The following is a 20,533-nucleotide window of genomic DNA, read 5'->3' as shown; positions in this document are numbered from 1 at the left end:
TACGCGATAATATAATATTTTGATAATGATGATATTGAATTTGAAAAGATATGCAATAGCATGCAGTACATGATATTAATGTCAAAAGGGCATTAGTAAGAAGAGATTAAGTATTTTATTAACGCATATTATTTCCAAGCTTTCGCAGGCCACATAAAATAATGTGTTCGGGCCAGATTTAGCCGTCGGGTCTTGAGTTTGACATCTGTGTTTAAATGTTTTAACCGTACATTTTTTTAATCTGTAAATGTTTTAACGTAAATGTTTTTTATACAACAAATGTTTTGAACACTTTAAATGTTTCATGCTGTATATGTTTTTTCTCATATATCCTAAATGCGTTTTACCGTAAATGTTTTTATACCATCAATATATAGTATGTTAATACGTAAACGGTGAGAGGGGAAATAACCAAACATTAATTTAATTTGTGTGCATAAAGCTAAAAAAAAAAGTTATTCAATAGATTTTAATAAGCACACATTTTACATACTGTAAATATTTCATGTCATAAATGTTGTTGGTGTGTTTTACAGTAGAAATCTTTATACTTGAAATGTTTTTATTCTGTAAATGTTTGTTTTTTACTGTAAATGTTTTTTTTTTTACCGTAAATGTTTTTAATACCTTAAATGTTTTGTACTGTATATGTATTTTTTGATGTATCGTAAATGTTTTTTACCGTAAATGTTTTTATACCATCAATGTATGGTATAAAAACGGTGAGAAAAGAACCAAAGAAAAATTTAATTTGTCGGCATCAAACTAAAAAATTGTTTTTGTTTTTTTATTATATTTTAATACTGCAAACATGTTTTTAACATGTTTTTTTTTTTTTTACAATAGATGTCTTTATACTTTAAATATTTTTCCACCACATTTTTTCATCCCGCGAATTTTTAATCAGAAATGTGTTTTATACGGTATTAGTACAGTACCGCGATACTAATGAATCTTATTTGGTACTATACCGGCTAGCTAGCTCACAGCTAAAATCCTTGCCTTCGTGGTGACGAATAAATTAAGTTTCTTACAAGTATTATTATCACTGGAGGACTAGGAATAACTAAAAATGTTTCACTACACACCTGGCGTCCCCACTAATGACACCGTTCCTGAATGTAAACAAATGCCATGGGTGGATCTACACCTGACATCCACTGTAATGATACCAAGTAAAGGAGTGTATCTAGTCGATACTACTATGATTACATCAATATTTTTTAGCATCACAAAATCTTTTTATTTTTTATCTATATTATGTTGTTTATAAACTCAGGAAATACATCCTTAGACACATGAGGACTTTGAATATGAGCAATATATGATTTTGAAACGACTTGGTATCGGATCAATACCCAAATTTGTGTCATCATCATACTTGCCAACCCTCCCGGATTTTCCGGGAGACTCCCGAAATTCAGCGCCTCTAACGAAAACCTCCCGGGACAAATTTTCTCCCGAAAATCTCCCGAAATTCAGGCGGAGCTGGAGGCCACGCCTCCTCCAGCTCCATGCGGACCTGAGTGACGTGTCGACAGCCTGTTTTCCCGTCCGCTTTCCCACAATATAAAATGCGTGTCTGCCCAATGACATTATAACTGTAGAATGATTGAGGGCGAGTTCTTGGTTTCTTATGGGGGTTTATTGTTAGGCAGTGTCATTGACGTCCTCCCAGCGCACTAAAAACACACAACAACAGCAGTCCATTTTCATCTACCGTAAAGCATACTTGCCAACCCTCCCGGATTTTCCGGGAGACTCGCAAAATTCAGCGCCTCTCCCGAAAACCTCCCGGAATTCAGGCGGAGCTGGAGCCTGGTTAGAAAAATAGTGACAGAGATTAGAAAAAGGATGTAAATTTCAACCCTTAACTCAACAATGAGTAGATGAGTGTTATGTGTGTTTATTTGTGTAAATAAATGAACACTGAAATTCAAGTATTTCTCTTATTTATTTATGTGTATATATATATATACATATATATACACACACATATATATATATATATATATATATATATATATATATATATATATATATATATATATATATATATGGACAAGTCGCCACCTGCGATGAGGTGGCGACTTGTCTAGGGTGTACCCCGCCTTCCGCCCGATTGTAGCTGAGCTAGGCGCCAGCGCCCCCCGTGACCCCGAAAGGGAATAAGCGGTAGAAAATGGATGAATGGATATATATATATATATATATATATATATATATATATATATATGAAATACTTGACTTGGTAAATTCTAGCTGTAAATATACTCCTCCCCTCTTAACCACGCCCCCGTGCACCAACCACGCCCCCGCCCGCCCCCGACCAACCCTCCCCCCCACACCACCACCCCCCCCCCCCCCCACCTCCCTCAATCGGAGGTCTCAAGGTTGGTTATCATCCAAAACTGATGTAAAGAATCCAAACAACAGAAGAAAAAGTGATTATTACATTTTAACAGAAGTGTAGATAGAACATGTTGGAACGGAAAATAAGCAGATATTAACAATAAATGAACAAGTATATTGATAATTAATTTTTACAGCTTGTCTTTTATAATGTTGGCAAAAAAATAGAATATAAATGACACAATATGTTACTGCGTATGTCAGCAGAATAATTAGGAGCTTTTGTTTGTTTACTTACTACTAAAAGACAAGTTGTCCTGTATGTTCACTATTTTAATTAAGCACAAACTTGCAATAATAAACATATATTTAATGTATCCTAAGATTTTTTGTTAAAATAAAGCCAATAATGCAATTTTTTTGTGGCCCCCTTTATTTAGAAAAGGATCGAAATACATTTCGCTCCCAGTATCGGAACCAAAACACTAACGGAAATATATTTTAACCTTAATGTTAATTTTAACCCTAAAACCTAAAAGGTTTTCTCCAAAAGGTTTTTTTACGTGAATGTTTTTAACACCTTAAAAATATATTTATACACTGAACTGTTTTACCATTAACTTTTTAAAATATCTTAATTGTTTTATACCTTTATTGTTTTATGTATTGTAACTGTTTTTCATCCTAAATGTTTTTACTATAAATGTTTTTATATCGTAAATGTTTTATACTGGAATGTTTACCATTAGTATTTTATTATTGTGAAAAGGTTTTGATCATAAATGTTTTTTTATACAGTAAATGTTTTTCAAAGGGTAAATGTTTTTATTCTGTAAATGCCACGTTGCTATACCTAACGTGAGTGTTTTATAGGCTGTAAAAATTCACTAGGGTTTTACAACATTTAACAGTATTTTTTCACAGTAAAATACAGCAATCAAAATGCCACATCAAAAGCAATGATAGTCTCATATTTCACAAGAATTAACCGGTATTTCACAGTAAAATACTGTAAATGTTATTGTGAAAGTTATAACTGTGAATTTACAATGGAATTTTTTACAGTTATTGTAAACTTTTTTTTTCTATGGTGAATGTTTTTATACTATAAAATATTTTATAGGTAAATGTTTTTATACCGGAGATTATTTAGCTAACATTTTGTACACGGTAAATATTTTATGTCCTAAATGTTTGGTTTTTTTACATCGTAAATGTTTTTATACTGTAAAATGTTTTAAATGTTTTTATCCCGGAAATGATTTACACAGTAAATTTTTTATAATGTAAATGTTTTGTACATCATAAATGTTTTTACATCATATATGTTTTTACCGTAAATTTTGCACAGTAAATTTTGTTTGTAGCTTACAATTTTTACTCAGCAAATATTTTTCGTCCTAAATAGGCTTTTTTTTACATCGTAAATGTTTTTACCGTAAACGTTGAATCGTAAATGTTGTTTGTAGCATAAATTTATTACAGAGTAAATATTTTATATAGTAAATTTATTACATCGTATATGTTTTACTGTAAAATTTACATTGTAAATGTTGTTTGTAGCTTCCATTTTTCACACAGTAAATATTATATAACCTAAAATGTTTTGCATCGTAAATGTTTTTACCGTAAATGTTGTTTCTAGCGTAAATGTTTTACAGAGTAAGTATTTTATATCGTATTTTTTTATTACATCATAAATGTTTTACCTTAAATTTTGCATTGTAAATGTTGCTTGTAGCATAAATGTTTTAAACAGTAAATATTTTATTTAGTAAATGTTTTTACATCGTAAATGTTTTTCTGCAAATGTTACACGGTAAACATTGTTTGTAGCGTAAATGTTTTACAGATTAAATACTTCATATCGTAAAAGGTTTTTACATAGTAAATGTCTTACTGTAAATGTTAAATCTAGAATGTTTGTGGCATAAATTTGTTACAGAGTAAATATTTTACATTGGAAATGTTTTTTTTTCATTGTAAATGTTTTTATCGTAAATGTGACGTGGTAAATGTTGTTTGCAGCCTACATTTTGTACACAGTAAATGATATATATCCCAAAATTTTTTACATCGTAAATGTTTTTACCCTGAATGTTACACCGCAAATGTTGTTTGTAGCGTAAATGTTTTACAGAGTGTTACGTCATAAATGTTTTACCGTAAATGGAACACCGTTAACGTTGCTCGTAATGTTTTACTCAGTAAATATTTTATATCGTAAATGTTTTTTACTTACTGTGGCATTAATTTGTTACTGAGTAAATATTTTATATCGGAGATGTTTTTTACATCGTAAATATTTTTACCGTAAATGTTTGTAGCTTACATTTTTTGCACAGTAAATATTGTTTGTAGCGTAAACGTTTTAAAGAGTAAATATTTTATATCGTAAATGTTTTATATTTGTAGATGTTTTTTCCCCATAAAAGTTTTCCGTATTGTAAATGTTGCAATGATAGTTGGAGCCTTTATTAGCTTAATGTAATATTTAATAGCTGGCGCATAAAGAGGACTAAAAAAGGACACAGGTGATATTTGGAGAGAGGATGTTATTTCCTAAATAGTTGTTTTAAATAACATCTTTTTTAAACCTTATTAATAATTTGGGAAGCATGAGAAAGAAAATAAGTATAAGAAATATAAAAACAAGCTAACTCGTATACTACGAACATCTAAGAGGGAATACTACAGTCAATTATTAAACAAGAACAGAAACAACATGGGAGCAACATGGGGCATCCTAAATAGCATCATCAAAAAATGTGCTAAGAAAGATTACCCCCCAGTACTTTTACATGGTAATATAAAAAATGATAATATGAACCAAATAGTTGAACGTTCTAATGATTACTTTGTTAATATCGGAAAAAATCTGGAACAAAGAATTCCAAATGCAGATAATGGGTCAGTTGAGAACTTGAGTGAGTTCATAGACAGAAATCCCAATTCCATGTTTCTTAAAGGGGAACATTATCACAATTTCAAAAGGGTTAAAAACAATAAAAATCAGTTCCCAGTGGCTTGTTTTATTTTTTGAAGCGATTCAAAAGTCATGCATGTATTGAAACAGATGGTCGAAGTATGGAGGCAGATAGCGAAAACGAAATTGAAGAAGAAATTGAAGATATTGAGCGAATAGCTATTGACGCTATTCGGCCATAGTATGGGTGTACCTAATGAAGTGGCCCATAGCATGGCTGCCTTATTAGCATCGCCGGTAAAATGTGCGGACCAAACGATCAGGACTTTCGAATTTTGTGACACTGGAGCAAATTAAAATCCGTCGATTGGTAAGTGTTTGTTTCGCATTAAATGTGGGTATCTAGTTTCAAATGTACATACAGCTAGCGTAAATAGCATGTTAGCATCGATTAGCGTAGCATGTTAGCATCGGTTGGCTCGCAGTCATGCCGAGACCAAATATGTATGATTAGCACATAAGTCATCAACATCAACAAAACTCACCTTTGTGATTTTGTTGACTTAATCGTTGCAAATGCATCTGCAGGTTATCCATACATCTCTGTGCCATGTCTGTCTGAGAATCGCCGGTCAGACACTCTAGCAAATTCAATCGGGGTCTGGCGGCAGATTTCTTGCCAGTGGTGCAACTTGAATCCCTCCCTGATAGTGTTGTTACACCCTCCGACAACACACCGAAGAGGCATGATGTCTCCAAGGTTCCAAAAAATAGTCGAAAAAACGGAAAATAACAGAGCTGAGACCCAACGTTTACAATGGGTTGAAAATGAAAATGGCGGCTGTATTACCTCGGCGACGTCACATTCTGACGTCATCCCCTCCTGAGCGATAAACAGAAAGGCGTTTAATTCGCCAAAATTCACCCATTTAGAGTTCGGAAATCGGTTAAAAAATACATGGTCTTTTTTCTGCAACATCAAGGTATATATTGACGCTTGCATAGGTTTGTTGATAATGTTCCCCTGTAAGAAGGTGACAAAAGAAGAAATAATCCAAATTGTAAAAATAATTTAAATCTAAGACCTCAACTTACTGTCATGGAATAGATATGGTAACGGTAAATAGGTTATAGAAGACATTTCAGAACCTCTTACATATATCAGTAACGTATCATTTCTAACCGGCAAATTCCCTGACAAAATGAAAATTGCAAAAGTTGGAGACACACACCAGTTCACCAACTACACAACAGTTTCATTACTTCCACAATTCTCCAAAATCATGGAAAAACTATTCAATAACCGATTAGATACATTTATCAACAAAAGTGTTACCGTAAATTTTGCACAGTAAATTTTGTTTGTAGCTTACAACCTAACCCTAACCCTAACCCTAACTCGTGGAGAATCAATTTGGATTTAGAGTAAATATCTTGACATCAATAGCATTAATCAAAATAACAGAGGAAATTACCAATGCAATAGACTGTAAGTATTCATGGATTTAACAAAAGTATTTGACACAATTAATCATGATATTTTAATACAAAAACTACAACGATATGGCATCAGAGGTTTGATATTGAACTGGGTAAGAAGCTATTTAACCAACAGGAAGCAATATGTGAAAATGGGTGAAAATATGTCAACACGGTTGGATATATCTTGTGGTGTACCCCAGGGATCAATACTGGGACCAAGATTGTTCAATCTTTATACAAACGACATTTGTAAAGTTACAAAGAACTTGAAGTTAGTTTTATTTGCAGACGACACAACTGCTTTCTGTTCAGGAGAGAGCACCCAGAAGATAATACAAATAATAACGGAAGAAATGAACAAATTAAAATAATGGTTTGATAAAAACAGACTATCTTTGAATCTCAGTAAAACTAAAATAATGCTTTTTGGTAACAGTAGAAAAGAGCATCAGACACGAACACAAATAGACGGAGTAGATATTGAAAGGGTAAAAGAAACCAGATTTTTGGGATTATTAATAGATGATCAAATGAACTGGAAATCTCATATACAAAACATACAACATAAGGTGGTAAAAAACATTTCAATAATGAATAAAGCAAAATACGTCCTGGGCCAAAAATTACTTTATATTCTCTATTGAAGTGAAGTAAGGTGAATTATATTTATATAGCGCTTTTCTCGAGTGACTCAAAGCGCCTTACATAGTGAAACCCAATATCTAAGTTACATTTAAACCAGTGTGGGTGGCACTGGGAGCAGGTTGGTAAAGTGTCTTGCCCAAGGACACAACGCCAGTGACTAGGATGGCGAAAGCGGGAATCAAACCTGCAACCCTCAAGTTGCTGACACGGCCACTCTACCAACCGAGCTATATTCGCTAGTGTTACCATATCTGAGTTATTGTGCAGAAATATGGGGAAACAACCACTAATGTGCGCTACATTTGTTAACTGTGTTGCAAAAAGATCACTTAGAATAATGCATAATGTTGGATGTAGAGAACATACAAACCCTTTATTTATTGAGTACAAAATATTAAAGTTTGGTGATTTGGTAAAATAGGGCTTCACGGTGGCAGAGGGGTTATTGCGTCTGCCTCACAATACGAAGGTCCTGCAGTCCTGGGTTCAAATCCAGGCTCGGGATCTTTCTGTGTGGAGTTTGCATGTTCTCCCCGTGAATGCGTGGGTTCCTTTCGGGTACTCCGGCTTCCTCCCACTTCCAAAAACATGCACCTGGGGATAGGTTGATTGGCAACACTAAATTGGCCCTAGTGTGTGAATGTGAGTGTGAATGTTGTCTGTCTATCTGTGTTGGCCCTGCGATGAGGTGGCGACTTGTCCAGGGTGTACGCCGCCTTCCACCCGATTGTAGCTGAGATAGGCGCCAGCGCCCCCCGCGACCCCCAAAAAAAAGGGAATAAGCGGTAGAAAATGGAAATGGATTTGGTAAAATTGCAAACAGCTAAATTGATGTACAAAGCAAATTATAACCTGCTACCAATTATTCTCAACTAAAGAGGAGAAATATAACCTTAGAGGAAAATCTAATTTAAAACATTTGTATGCACGTACAACACTTAAAACCTTTAGCATATGTGGAATTAAATTATGGAATGGATTAAGTAAAGAAGTTAAACATTGTACTGATATGATCCAGTTTAATAGGATGTTCAAATTAATAGTGCTTACAAAGTACAAAGAAGAAGAATTGTGAGAAAACACTTTCAAACTTATTGAAAATAAGATATTCTTAATTTTAGTATGTTAATAATGACTGAATTAATTAAGTACATATTACAAAACTGTTGTGTTACTCATTCACAGATGTCATTTTGTTATTTTGATATTTTGCTGTAAAGAAGGTCAGTGAACTAATGTTTATATTTGTGGGCGCTCTGACGTGGGAAAGGGCTAGGATTAAATAAGCTTTGCTTCTTCCTACTCCTTTTCGCCCATGATGTATTGTGTGTGTATTGTGAAATGGTGTAATTGCCTGATGTATAATGTTGTAGGTATGTCATGTTCGAAATAAACTAAGAAAAGAGAAAAAAGTGGAATTTTGAATAAGTATATTGTATAACAATAGTTTACAGTAAATGGCCGTGACAAAGTGTGACACGAATGACTTGAAGTAGCAACATTTTATAGCGCATACAGAGCTGGATTTACACGTGCAATGCAGCTGCTGTCTTTCTTCATGCAGCATTAAATGTGTTTAGTGCACATAAATGATCATCATGTTTGACACGATGCTACTGGAGCCGTCACTTCAGATCCTAAATTATGTTTTGTTTTTTTTTTTATTAAAGATTTTTTATCATGTTAAATGTTAGCTGTCACTCCCGCTCTAAAGGATTTGTTTATGAGGAATTCTTTATCGCATCAAATGTTAGCTGTCACTTACGCCCCTAAATGGTTTATTTATGAAAGGTTCTTTGTGACGATGATATTTGGAGCGACGCTAGCTGTCAGGAAAGGCGTTGGCGAAGAGACAAATGTGATGGCTTGTGTTTTCTCCGCCGTCGCCGTACCAGCCAGGCCCGCCTGTGCTCCAGATGTGGGAGCTCACTTTGTCTCCTTTCCTTTAGGGGAGCAGGCAGAGGAGAGCCGAGCACGAGAGGCCGCAGGGGGGGCGGGGGTGGCCGGGCCCCTCTGCACTCTCCCCAAGGGGGACATCGGGAGGGTCCCCGTCTGGAGCACGGTGGACACCTTAACTAAATGCTATTACCCTGAGCTCGCTCACCTGCGAGACGCCAATGGCCTTCTTGCAGACTATTCTTTCCCAAAGGGGGCTTGCCCAGGTGAGTGGCCCACCCCTCACCTCTTCACCCCCATACCACCTCACCCCAACACACTAGAATCTTGAACTAAACCCTGAGCAACATACTCCCTTCATGCAGAGACCCCGGCGTCAGTGATCCTGTACAAAGATGGCCTACGTGCTGTGTTTGTGATACAGAAAGAGACAATACTGATATCATCCACTCATTTGTTTCTGATTTAAAACACAAAAATATATTTCTAAAAAATAAAGAAAGACTTTGACAATAATAAGCTGCAGTTTTGTAAAATAAATAACAAAATGGTTTAAAAAATTTGACAAAAAACGTGAAAAAAAAACAAGCAGGTGTTAGTAAAAAAATAATAAAATAAAATAAGCAGAGCTGTAGTAAAACAATAAAATAAAATAAAAATAAAGTCAAGGGGGTGAGTAAAAAGAGAATTAAAAATAAGCAGGGGGTTGGTAAAAAAAATTGTACAAAAATAAAACAAGCAGCAAGTTAGTAAAAAAAATAACATAAAATACGCAGGGGGTTAGTGAAAAAAATTAAATTAATTAAGCAGCGGATTAGTAAAATAAATAAATAAAATAATTAGGGGGTTAGTAAAAAAAAATTACAAAATGAGCAGGAGGCACATAAAAAAAAGCAGCGTGTTAGTAAGAACATAAATAAAGAAAATCAGGCAGTGGGTTGGTTAAAAAAAATAAATGAATAAGCAGGAGGTTAGTAAAAACTAAATTACAAAAAAATAAACAGGAGATTACAAGAAAAACAAACGAAAAAAAGCAGCGGGTTAGTAAAAGCATAAAATGAAAATTAAGCAGTGGGTTAGTAGAAAAAAAAAAGCAGGGGGAAAATAAAAAAAAGTTCAATAAATAATAACCAGGGGGCAAGTGAGAAAAAAAAACACTAAAAAGGATTATAGAAAAAAGGGCACCAGGTTAGTAAAAAAAGTTTTAGTAAAAAATAAAAAATAAAAATAAAATAAGCACTAGGTTAGTAAAAAAAAAAAAAAAAAAGCAGTTGGTCAGTAAATAATAATAAAAAACAAGTAGGAGGTTAATACACATAAAATAAAAAATAAGCCGTGGGATAGAAAACAGGGGATTAGTAAAAAAAAAAAAAAAAAATAAATAAAATATATATATATATATATATATATATGTATGTATGTATGTAATAAAAAAATTGCAGTGGGTTAGTTAAAAAGAATTGAAACAAATAACAGGTTAGCAAAAAATAAAAATAAAAAAATTGTAAAAAAAAAAAAAACAGGGGGTCAGTAAAAATACTAAGCAAATGAAATAAGCAGCATGTCAGTAAAAATTAAATAAAGTGCTGAGTAAGCTGTCAGCGGGTCGAATGAAAAAAAGCAACAGTTTAGGGGAGAAAAGCAGTAGTAAAAAAAACAACAAACACAAATTCGGAAGCGGCACGTGAGTAAAAAAGTTGTGTAGTGGATCCCACTGTTGCTATGCCGACAATGACCCTGGAAAACACAACAAAAGTGTTTATTGTTGTATTGTTGACAACCACAACAAGAAGTCGAGGTGACCTTCTTGCTACAAAGCAGCATTTTGCATGCAGTCGACTACAAAGCAGCATTTAGTACTTGTATCTTTCAATCAAGTCTCTGAAAGTGATGTATTGGATGCAGGTGCAGGTCTGATGAAGACCATGGACATGAAAGGAGTGTTCCGAAGTTGAAGTGGAGTGACTATTCATTGAAAGGTACAAACCCCGTTTCCTTATGAGTTGTGAAATTGCGTTAGATGTAAATATAAACGGAATACAACGATTTGCAAATAATTTTTAACCCATATTCAGTTAAATTTGCTACAAAGACAACATATTTGATGTTCAAACTGATAAACATTTTTTTTGGGGGCAAATAATCATTAACTTTAGAATTTGATGCCAGCAACACGTGACAAAGAAGTTGGGAAAGGTGGCAATAAATACTGATAAAGTTGAGGAATGCTCATCAAACACTTATATGGAACATCCCACAGGTGTGCAGGCTAATTGGGAACAGGTGGGTGCCATGATTGGGTATAAAAGCAGCTTCCATGAATTGCTAAGTAATTCACAAACAAGGATGGGGCGAGGGTCACCACTTTGTAAGCAAATTGTCAAACAGTTTTAGAACAACATTTCTCAACGAACTATTGCAAGGAATTTAGGGATTTTACCATCTACGGTCCGTAAAATCATCAAAAAGTTCAGAGAATCTGGAGAAATCACTGCACGTAAGCGATGATATTACGGACTTTTGATCCCTCAGGCTTTACTGCATCAAAAACCGACATCAGTGTGTAAAGGATATCACCACATGGGCTCAGGAAAACTTGATAAAACCACTGTCAGTAACTACAGTTGGTGGCTACATCTGTAAGTGCAAGTTAAAACTCTACTATGCAAAGCCAAACCCATTTATTAGCAAATTCCTGAAACGCCGCCGGCTTCGCTGGGCCCGAGCTCACCTAAGCTGGACTGATGCAAAGTGGAAAAGTGTTCTGTGGTCTGACAAGTCCACATTTCAAATTTTATTTGGAGACGGTGGAGGTGGTGTCCTCCGGAACAAAAAGGAAAATAACCATCCGGATTGTTATAGGGGCAAAGTTCCAAAGCCAGCATCTGTGATGGTATGGGGGTGCATCAGTGCCCAAGGCATGGGTAACTTACACATCTGTGAAAGCACCATTAATGCTGAATGGTCCATACATGTTTTGGAGCAACATATGTTGTCATCCAAGCAACGTTATCATGGACGCCCCTGCTTATTTCAGCTAGACAATGCCAAGCCACGTGTTACAACAGCGTGGCTTTGTAAAAAAAAGAGTGCGGGTACTTTCCTGGCCCACCTGCAGTCCAGACCTGTCTCCCATCGAAAATGTGTGCACATTATGAAGCGTAAAATACGACAGCGGAGACTGTTGAACGACTGAAGCTCTACATAAAACAAGAATGGGAAAGAATTCCACTTTCAAAGCTTCAACAATTAGTTTCCTCAGTTCCCAAACGTTTATTGAGTGTTGTTAAAAGAAAAGGTGATGTAACACAGTGGTGAACATGTCCTTTCCCAACAACTTTGGCACGTGTTGGAGCCATGAAATCCTAAGTTAATTATTATTTGCAAAAAAAAATAAAGTTTATCAGTTTGAACATCAAATATTTTGTCTTTGTAGTGCATTCAACTGAATATGAGTTGAAAAGGATTCGCAAATCATTGTATTCCGTTTATATTTACATCTAACACAATTTCCCAACTCATATGGAAACGGGGTTTGTAGAAAAGTTAGAAGAAAAGTCATTTCCTCCTTGGAGAATCCCCTCGAGCCAAAGTCAAGATCTGCAAAGTGCTTCTTCTTTGTTGTGCGCTCAGCCAAAAAACGCAAACTCAGCATTTCCGCGTCCCTCCTTTGCAGCCGCCCTGTCCCCCTTCTCCGTGACCCGCCGCATCGGCCACCCCTACCAGAACCGGACGCCGCCCAAGAGGAAAAAGCCGCGCACGTCCTTCAGTCGGGTGCAGATCTGCGAGCTGGAGAAGCGTTTCCACCGCCAGAAGTACCTGGCGTCCGCCGAGCGCGCCACCTTGGCCAAGGCCCTCAAGATGACGGACGCGCAGGTCAAGACCTGGTTCCAGAACCGGCGCACAAAATGGCGGTAAGGTACCGCCATTGGTTTTTGATGTGACGCTTGTTTGTTTCGCTCGGCACAAAATGGCCGCCGCGCAAGGCGACACCTTTTCCGCTGAGTCCAGTTGCCTTGACCAAGCACAATTACCGGAGCCTCCTAAAAGGGCTTTTAGAAGAACTGCTGACCACAGCAATACTCGGACACTCACTGGAGGCTGCGTGCAGCCACTCGCCATCCTCAGACGCCGTTTAGTATCGTGTAGAGCGATAAATCTGCCAAGCGTGCCCCGCCCATTAAGCCACTGCACTTTTTGAAAGCACTTTATAAACGCTTTTTACGACACGGACACTCAAAAACGTATTTTCGGTAAATAAAGCACAAACGTGAATGCTTTACCTTAGACCAGGGGTCACCAACGCGGTGCCCGCGGGCACCAGGTAGTCCGTAAGGACCAGATGAGTCGCCCGCTGGCCTGTTCTAAAAATAGCTCAAATAGCAGCACTTACCAGTGAGCTGCCTCCATTTTTCAAATTGTATTTATTTACTAGCAAGCTGGTCTCGCTTTGTTCAACATTTTTAATTCTAAGAGAGAAAAAACTCAAATTGAATTTGAAAATCCAAGAATATATTTTAAAGACTTGGTCTTCACATGTTTAAATGAATTCATTAATTTTTTTACTCTGCTTCTTATAACTTTCAGAAATACAATTTCACAGAAAAAATACAACCTTAAAAATGATTTTAGGATTTTTAAACACATATACCTTTTTACCTTTTAAATTTCATCTTCTTCTTTCCTGACAATTTCAATCAATGTTCAAGTTTTTTTTTTTTATCATTGTAAGGAATAATACAGTCATTTCAGTTTAACTCTTCATTTTAGCTTCTGTTTTTCCGACGAAGAATATTTGTGAAATATTTCTTTAAATGTAGGATTAAAATTCAAAAAAATTGTTCTGGTAAATCTAGAAAATTGTAATCTTATTTCAAAGTCTTTTGAATTTCTTTTCAAATTTTTGTTCTGGAAAATCTAGAAGAAATAATGATTTGTCTTTGTTAGAAATATAGCTTGGTCCAATTTGTTCTTTATTCTAACAAAATGCAGATTGGATTTTAACCTATTCAAAACATGTCATCAAAATTCTAAAATTAATCTTAATCAGGAAAAATTACTAATGATAAATTATTTAAAAAATGTTTTCAAAAAGATTTGAATTAGCTAGTTTTTCTCTTCTTTTTTTCGGTTGAATTTTGAATTTTAAAGAGTCGAAATTGAAGATAAACTGTTTTCTCCTCTTTTAAACCGTTCAATTAGGTGTTTTTTTCATAATTTATTCCCTCCATAAAATTTTCCGTAAAAGGAAAAAAAATGTACGACGGAATGACAGACAGAAATACCCATTTATATATATATATATATATATATATATATATATATATATATAGATTTATTTATTAAAGGTAAATTGAGCAAATTGGCTATTTCTGGCAATTTATTTAAGTGTGTATCAAACTGGTAGCCCTTTGCATTAATCAGTACCCAAGAAGTAGCTATTGCTTTAAAAAAAGTTGGTGACCCCTGATATATACCTTTTTACCTTTTAAATTCCTTCCTCTTCTTTCCTGACAGTTTAAATCAATCTTCAAGTTTTTTTTTTATTGTAAAGAATAATAAATACATTATAATTTAATTCTTCATTTTAGCTTTTGTATTTTCGACGAAAAATATTTGTGAAATATTTCTTCAAACTAATGATTAAAATTCAAAAATATTATTCTGGCAAATCTAGAAAATCTTTAAAATCAAATTTAAATCTTATTTCAAAGTCTTTAGAATTTCTTTAAAAAAAATTTGTTCTGGAAAATCTAGAAGAAATAATGATTGGTCTTTGTTAGAAATATAGCTTGGTCCAATTTGTTATATATTCTAACAAAGTGCAGATTGGATTTTAACCTATTTAAAACATGCCATCAAAATTCTAAAATTAATCTTAATCAGGAAAAATTACTAATGATGTTCCATAAATTATTTTCTAAATTTTTTCAAAAAGATTTGAATTAGCTAGTTTTTCTCTTCTTTTTTTCGGTTGAATTTTCAATTTTAAAGAGTCGAAATTGAAGATAAACTATGTTTCAAAATTTAATTTTCATTTTTCTCCTGTTTTCTCCTCTTTTAAACCGTTCAATTAAGTGTTTTTTTCATCATTTATTCTCTACAAAAAACCTTCTGTAAAAGGAAAAAAAATGTATGACGGAATGACAGACAGAAATACCCATTTTTTTTATATATACATAGATTTATTTATTAAAGGTAAATTGAGCAAATTGGCTATTTCTGGCAATTTATTTAAGTGTGTATCAAACTGGTAGCTCTTCGCATTAATCAGTACCCAAGAAGTAGCTCTTGCTTTCAAAAAGGTTGGTGACCCCTGCCTTAGACAATATGAACATTCCATGTCAGCATTCTTATCACTACTATTGTAGAATTTGCTCAAAAACACTGCAATCTTTTAACCACGTTTTATTTTCTTAGCAGAAGAAACATTACATATTGTTTTAGCACGTGTTCAGTGTTAAAATATGTTTATCTTCTTCCAATGTGCGAAGGTTTCCGAATCAGCGATTATCCCACTCACAGCCAGCTAGCGGTTAGCCACAGAGATTAGCGTGCTAGCTGCTTCTCTAATAGAAACATTAAATATTTTTCGGATATTTTGTTATTCAAGCATTTAGATATTTCATCTTCTTACATTTTTATTTGTAAAGGTTTTAGAGTTGGAGATTGGCCTGCTAGCTGCGAGCTAGATAGAGATCCGCGTGCTAGCGGTTTCTCTAGAAGAAACATTAAACAGTTTACTGGCTTCTTGTTATATGAAGTGTTTGAATATGTTAATTTTCTTACATTTTAATTTGTAAAGGTTTCCGAATCACCGATTATCCCACTCGCAATGAGCTACTGGTTAGCACTGCTAGAGATTAGCGTGCCAGCTGCTTCTCTGGTACAAACATTAAATATTGTTCGGACATTTTTTTATTTAAGTGTTTATATATGTTCACCTTCTTATACTTTGATTTGTAAAGGTTTTAGAGTTGGCAAGCTAGCTAGAGATTAGCGTGCTAGCTGCTTCTCAAGAAGAAACATGAAATCTTTTTCCAGCTTCTTGTAATTTAAAAGTGTTTGAATATGTAAATTTTCTTACATTATAATTTGTAAAGGTTTCCGAATCAGCAATTATCCCACTCGCAGCGGGCTAGTGGTTAGCACATTAGCTGCCTGCTACTTCTATAGAAGAAACAATAAATATTGTTCGGATATTTTGTTATCTAAGCGTTTAGATATGTTCATCTTCTTACATTTTTATTTGTAAAGGTTTTAGAGTTGGCGATTAGCCTGCTAACTGCGAGAGAGCTAGAGGTTTGCGTGCTAGCGGTTTCTCTAGAAGAAACATTAAATATTTTTTGTGTTTAAATATGTTCACCTACTTACATTTTGATTTATAAAGGTTTTAGAGTTGGCGAGCTAGCCAGAGATTAGCGTGCTAGCTGCTTCTTAAGAAGAAACATGAAATCTTTTTCCGGCTTCTTGTTATTTAAAAGTGTTTGAATACGTAAATTTTCTTGCATTTTAATTTGTAAAGGTTTCCGAAACAGCGATTATCCCACTCGCAGCGGGCTAATGGTTAGCACATTATCTCCCTGCTGCTTCTCCAAAAGAAACATTGAATATTGTGCGTACATGTTTTTATTTTAGCGTTTAGATATGTTCATCTTCTTACATTTTGCTTTGTAAAGGTTTCGGAGTTAGGGATTAGCCGCTAGCTGCGAGCTAGCTAAAATTTAGCGTGCTAGCTGCTTCTCAAGAAGCAACAAAAAATCTTTTTCCGGCTTCTTGTTATTTAAAGTGTTTGAATATGTTCATTTGTTTTACATTTTAATTTGTAAAGGTTTCCGAATCAGCGAGTATCCCACTCGCAGCGGGCCAGTGGTTAGCACATTAGCTGCCTGCCAGAGATTAGCGTGCCAGCTGCTTCTCTAGTAGAAACATTAAATATTGTTTGGACATTTTTTTATTTAAGTGTTTATATACGTTCACCTTCCTACTTTTTTATTTGTAAAGGTTTTAGAGTTGGCGATTAGCCTGCTTGCTGCAAGCTAGCTAAAAATTTGCGTGCTAGCGGTTTCGCTCGAAGAAAAATTAATTATTTTTCTGGTTTCTTGTTATTTAAAGTGTTTGAATATGTTATTTTATAACATTTTGATTTGTAAAAGTTTCCGAATCATCAATTATCCCGCTCGCAGTGAGTTAGCACAATAGCGGCCTGCTAGAGATTAGTGTGCCAGCTAGCTGCTTCTCTAGTAGAAACATTTAGCAATTAGCACACTAGCTCTAAGTTAGTGGTTAGCGCATTGGCTGCTCCTCTTAAAAAACATTAAAAATTGTTCTAATTTCTTGGGATTTAAGAATCTGATCTAAGTATCTTTCTCCACTTTAATTTGTAAAGGTATTTGAGTTAGCAATTAGCCCACTAGCTTGTGGCTAGTGGTTAGCGTACTAGCTGCCAGTTAGAGATTAGCGTGCTACCTGCTTCTTCAGAAGAAACAATATTGTTACGACTTCTTATTAGTTAAGAGTTTGAACATACACTATATTGCCGAAAGTATTTGGCCACCTGCCTTGACTCACATATGAACTTGAACTGCCATCCCATTCCTAACCCATAGGATTCAATATGATGTCGATCCACCTTTTGCAGCTATTACAGCTTCAACTCTTCTGGGAAGGCTGTCCACAAGGTTGCGGAGTGTGTTTATAGGAATTTCCCACCATTCTTCCAAAAGCGCATTGGTAAAGTCACACACTGGTGTTGGTCGAGAAGGCCTGGCTCTCAGTCTCTGTTCTAATTCATCCCAAAGGTGTTCTATCGGGTTCAGGTCAGGACTCTGTGCAGGCCAGTCAAGTTCATCCACACCAGACTCTGCCATGCATGTCATTATGGACCTTGCTTTGTGCACTGGTGCACAGTCATGCTGGAAGAGGAAGGGGCCAGCTACAAACTGTTCCCACAAGGTTGGGAGCATGGAATTGTCCAAAATTTTTTGGTATCCTGGAGCATTCAAAGTTCCTTTCAGCCCAACTCCTGGAAAACAACACCACACCATAGTTCCTCCTCCACCAAACTTCATGTAGCCTTCTCCTGGCAAACTCCAAACCCAGACTCATCCATCAGATTGCCAGATGGAAAAGCGTGATTCATCACTCCAGAGAGAGCATCTCCACTGCTCTAGAGTCCAGTGGCGAAGTGCTTTACATTACTGCATCCGACGCTTTGCATTGGACTTGGTGACGTGTGGCTTAGATGCAGCTGCTCGGCCATGGAAACCCATTTCATGAAGCTCTCTGCGTACTGTACGTGAGCTAATTGGAAAATCACATGAAGTTTGGAGCTCTGTAGCAACTGACCGTGCAGAAAGTCTTTGCACTATGCGCTTCGGCATCCACTGACCCCTCTCTGTCAGTTTACGTGGCTTACCACTTGGTGGCTGAGTTGCTGTTGTTCCCAAATTCTTCCATTTTCTAATAATAAAGCCGAAAGTTGACTTTGGAATATTTATAAGCTAGGAAATTTCACGACTGGATTTGTTGCAGAGGTAGCATCCTATGACAGTTCCACGCTGGAAATCACTGAGAGCGGCCCATTCTTTCACAAATGTTTGTAGAAACAGTCTCTATGCCTAAGTGTTTGATTTTATACACCTGTGGCCGGGCCAAGTGATCAGGACACCTGAGTCTCATTATTTCGATGGGTGGCCAAATACTTTTGGCAATATAGTGTATTTATCTACTTCCATTTTAATTTGTAAACGTTTTAGAGTTAGCAATCAGCCCACAGGCTGCAAGGTCAAGATTAGCGTGCTAACTGTTTTTCTAGAAAGAAAATTTAATATTTTTTCTTCTCGTTATTCAAGTGTTTATATATGTTTAACTTCTTCTATTTTAATCTGTAAAGGTTTCAGAGTTAGCGATTAGCCCTTTAACAGTGAGCTAGTGGTTAGGGTGCTAGCTGCCAGCTAGAAATTAACCTGCAAGCTGCATCTCTAGAAGAAAAATTTTTTAAAAATTCTGCTTTCTTGTTATTGAAGTGTTTGTGTATCTTTATCTTCTTCCGTTTTGTTTTGTACATGTTTTAGAGTTAGCGATTAGTGCAATAGCTGCTTCTCTAGAAGAAACATTAAATGTTTTTCTGATTTCTTGTTGTTTAAGTCGTGCTAACGGTTTCCCTGGAAGGAAAATTAAAAAAAAAAGTTTTTCTTGTTAATGAAGTGTTTGAATATGTTTAACTTCTTCCATTCTAATTTGTAAAGGTTTGAGAGTTAGCTATTAGCCCTTTAGCAGTTAGCTAGTGGTTAGGGTGCTAGCTGCCAGCTAGAAATTAGCACACAACCTGCTTCTCTAGAAGAAACATTTTTTTAAAATTCTGATTTCTTGTTATTGAAGTCTTTGAGTATGTTTATCTTCTTCCGTTTTATTTTGTAAAGGTTTTAGAGTTAGCGATTAGCGCACTGGATGCTTCTCTAGAAGAAACATGAAATATCTTTCTGATTTCTTGTTGTATTAGTCGCCAAGAGATTAGCGTGCTAGCGGTTTCTCGAGAAGGAAAATTTAACATTATCCTTACTTCCTGTTATTGAAGTGTTTGAATATGTTTAACTTCTTCCATTTTAATTTGTAAAGGTTTCAGAGTTAGCCATCAGCCCTCTAGCAGGCAGCAAGTGGTTCGGGTACTAGTTGCCAACTAGAAATTAACCTGCAAGCTGCTTCTCTAGAAGAAACATTTAAAAAAAATCTGACTTCTTGTTATTGAAATGTCTGAGTATTTTTATCTGCTTCCGTTTTATTTTGTAAAGGTTTTAGAGTTAGCGATTGGCGCACTAGCTGCATCTCGAGAAGAAACATTTGATATTGTTCTGATTTTCTTGTTGTATAAGTCGCTAAGAGATTAGCGTGCTAGCGGTTTCTCTAGAAGGAAAATTTAACAATATTCTTACTTCTTGTTATTGAAGTGTTTGAATATGTTCGACTTCTTCAATTTTAATTTGTAAAGATTTTAGAGTTACCGATAAGTCCACTAGCTCTGAGCTAGTGTTTAGCGCACTAGCTGCCAGTTAGAGATTAGCGTGCTACCTGCTTCTCCAGAAGAAAAATTAAACAATGTTGTCACTACTTCTTATTAGTTAAGTGTTTGAATATGTTTATCTTCTTCCATTTTGATTTGTAAAGGTCTTAGAGTTAGCAATCAGCCCACTAGCTGCGAGCTCAAGATTAATAGGCTAACTGTTTTTCTAG

General features: G+C 35.4%; 1 protein-coding gene across 3 annotated transcripts in view; it reads left to right on the top strand.

The window, feature by feature from the left end:
• tlx2 (T cell leukemia homeobox 2) overlaps positions 1–20,533 on the top strand; it is a 54,994-nt gene that overhangs the window by 18,275 nt on the left and 16,186 nt on the right. For 2 of the 3 annotated variants that reach the window (XM_061892137.1, XM_061892136.1), the window contains exons 2-3: positions 9,355–9,567; positions 12,978–13,215. In XM_061892137.1, the coding sequence (XP_061748121.1) occupies positions 9,355–9,567; positions 12,978–13,215 (451 nt within the window). The remainder of the gene's footprint in view (positions 1–9,354; positions 9,568–12,977; positions 13,216–20,533) is intronic. The other variant, XM_061892138.1, reaches the window with a different exon arrangement.

Source organism: Nerophis ophidion, linkage group LG29 (assembly GCF_033978795.1).
Source record: "Nerophis ophidion isolate RoL-2023_Sa linkage group LG29, RoL_Noph_v1.0, whole genome shotgun sequence".
In the NCBI taxonomy this organism is placed as follows: domain Eukaryota; kingdom Metazoa; phylum Chordata; class Actinopteri; order Syngnathiformes; family Syngnathidae; genus Nerophis; species Nerophis ophidion.
The sequence above is the reverse complement of the archived record's forward strand: the minus strand, read 5'-3'. Positions and strand labels throughout refer to the sequence as shown.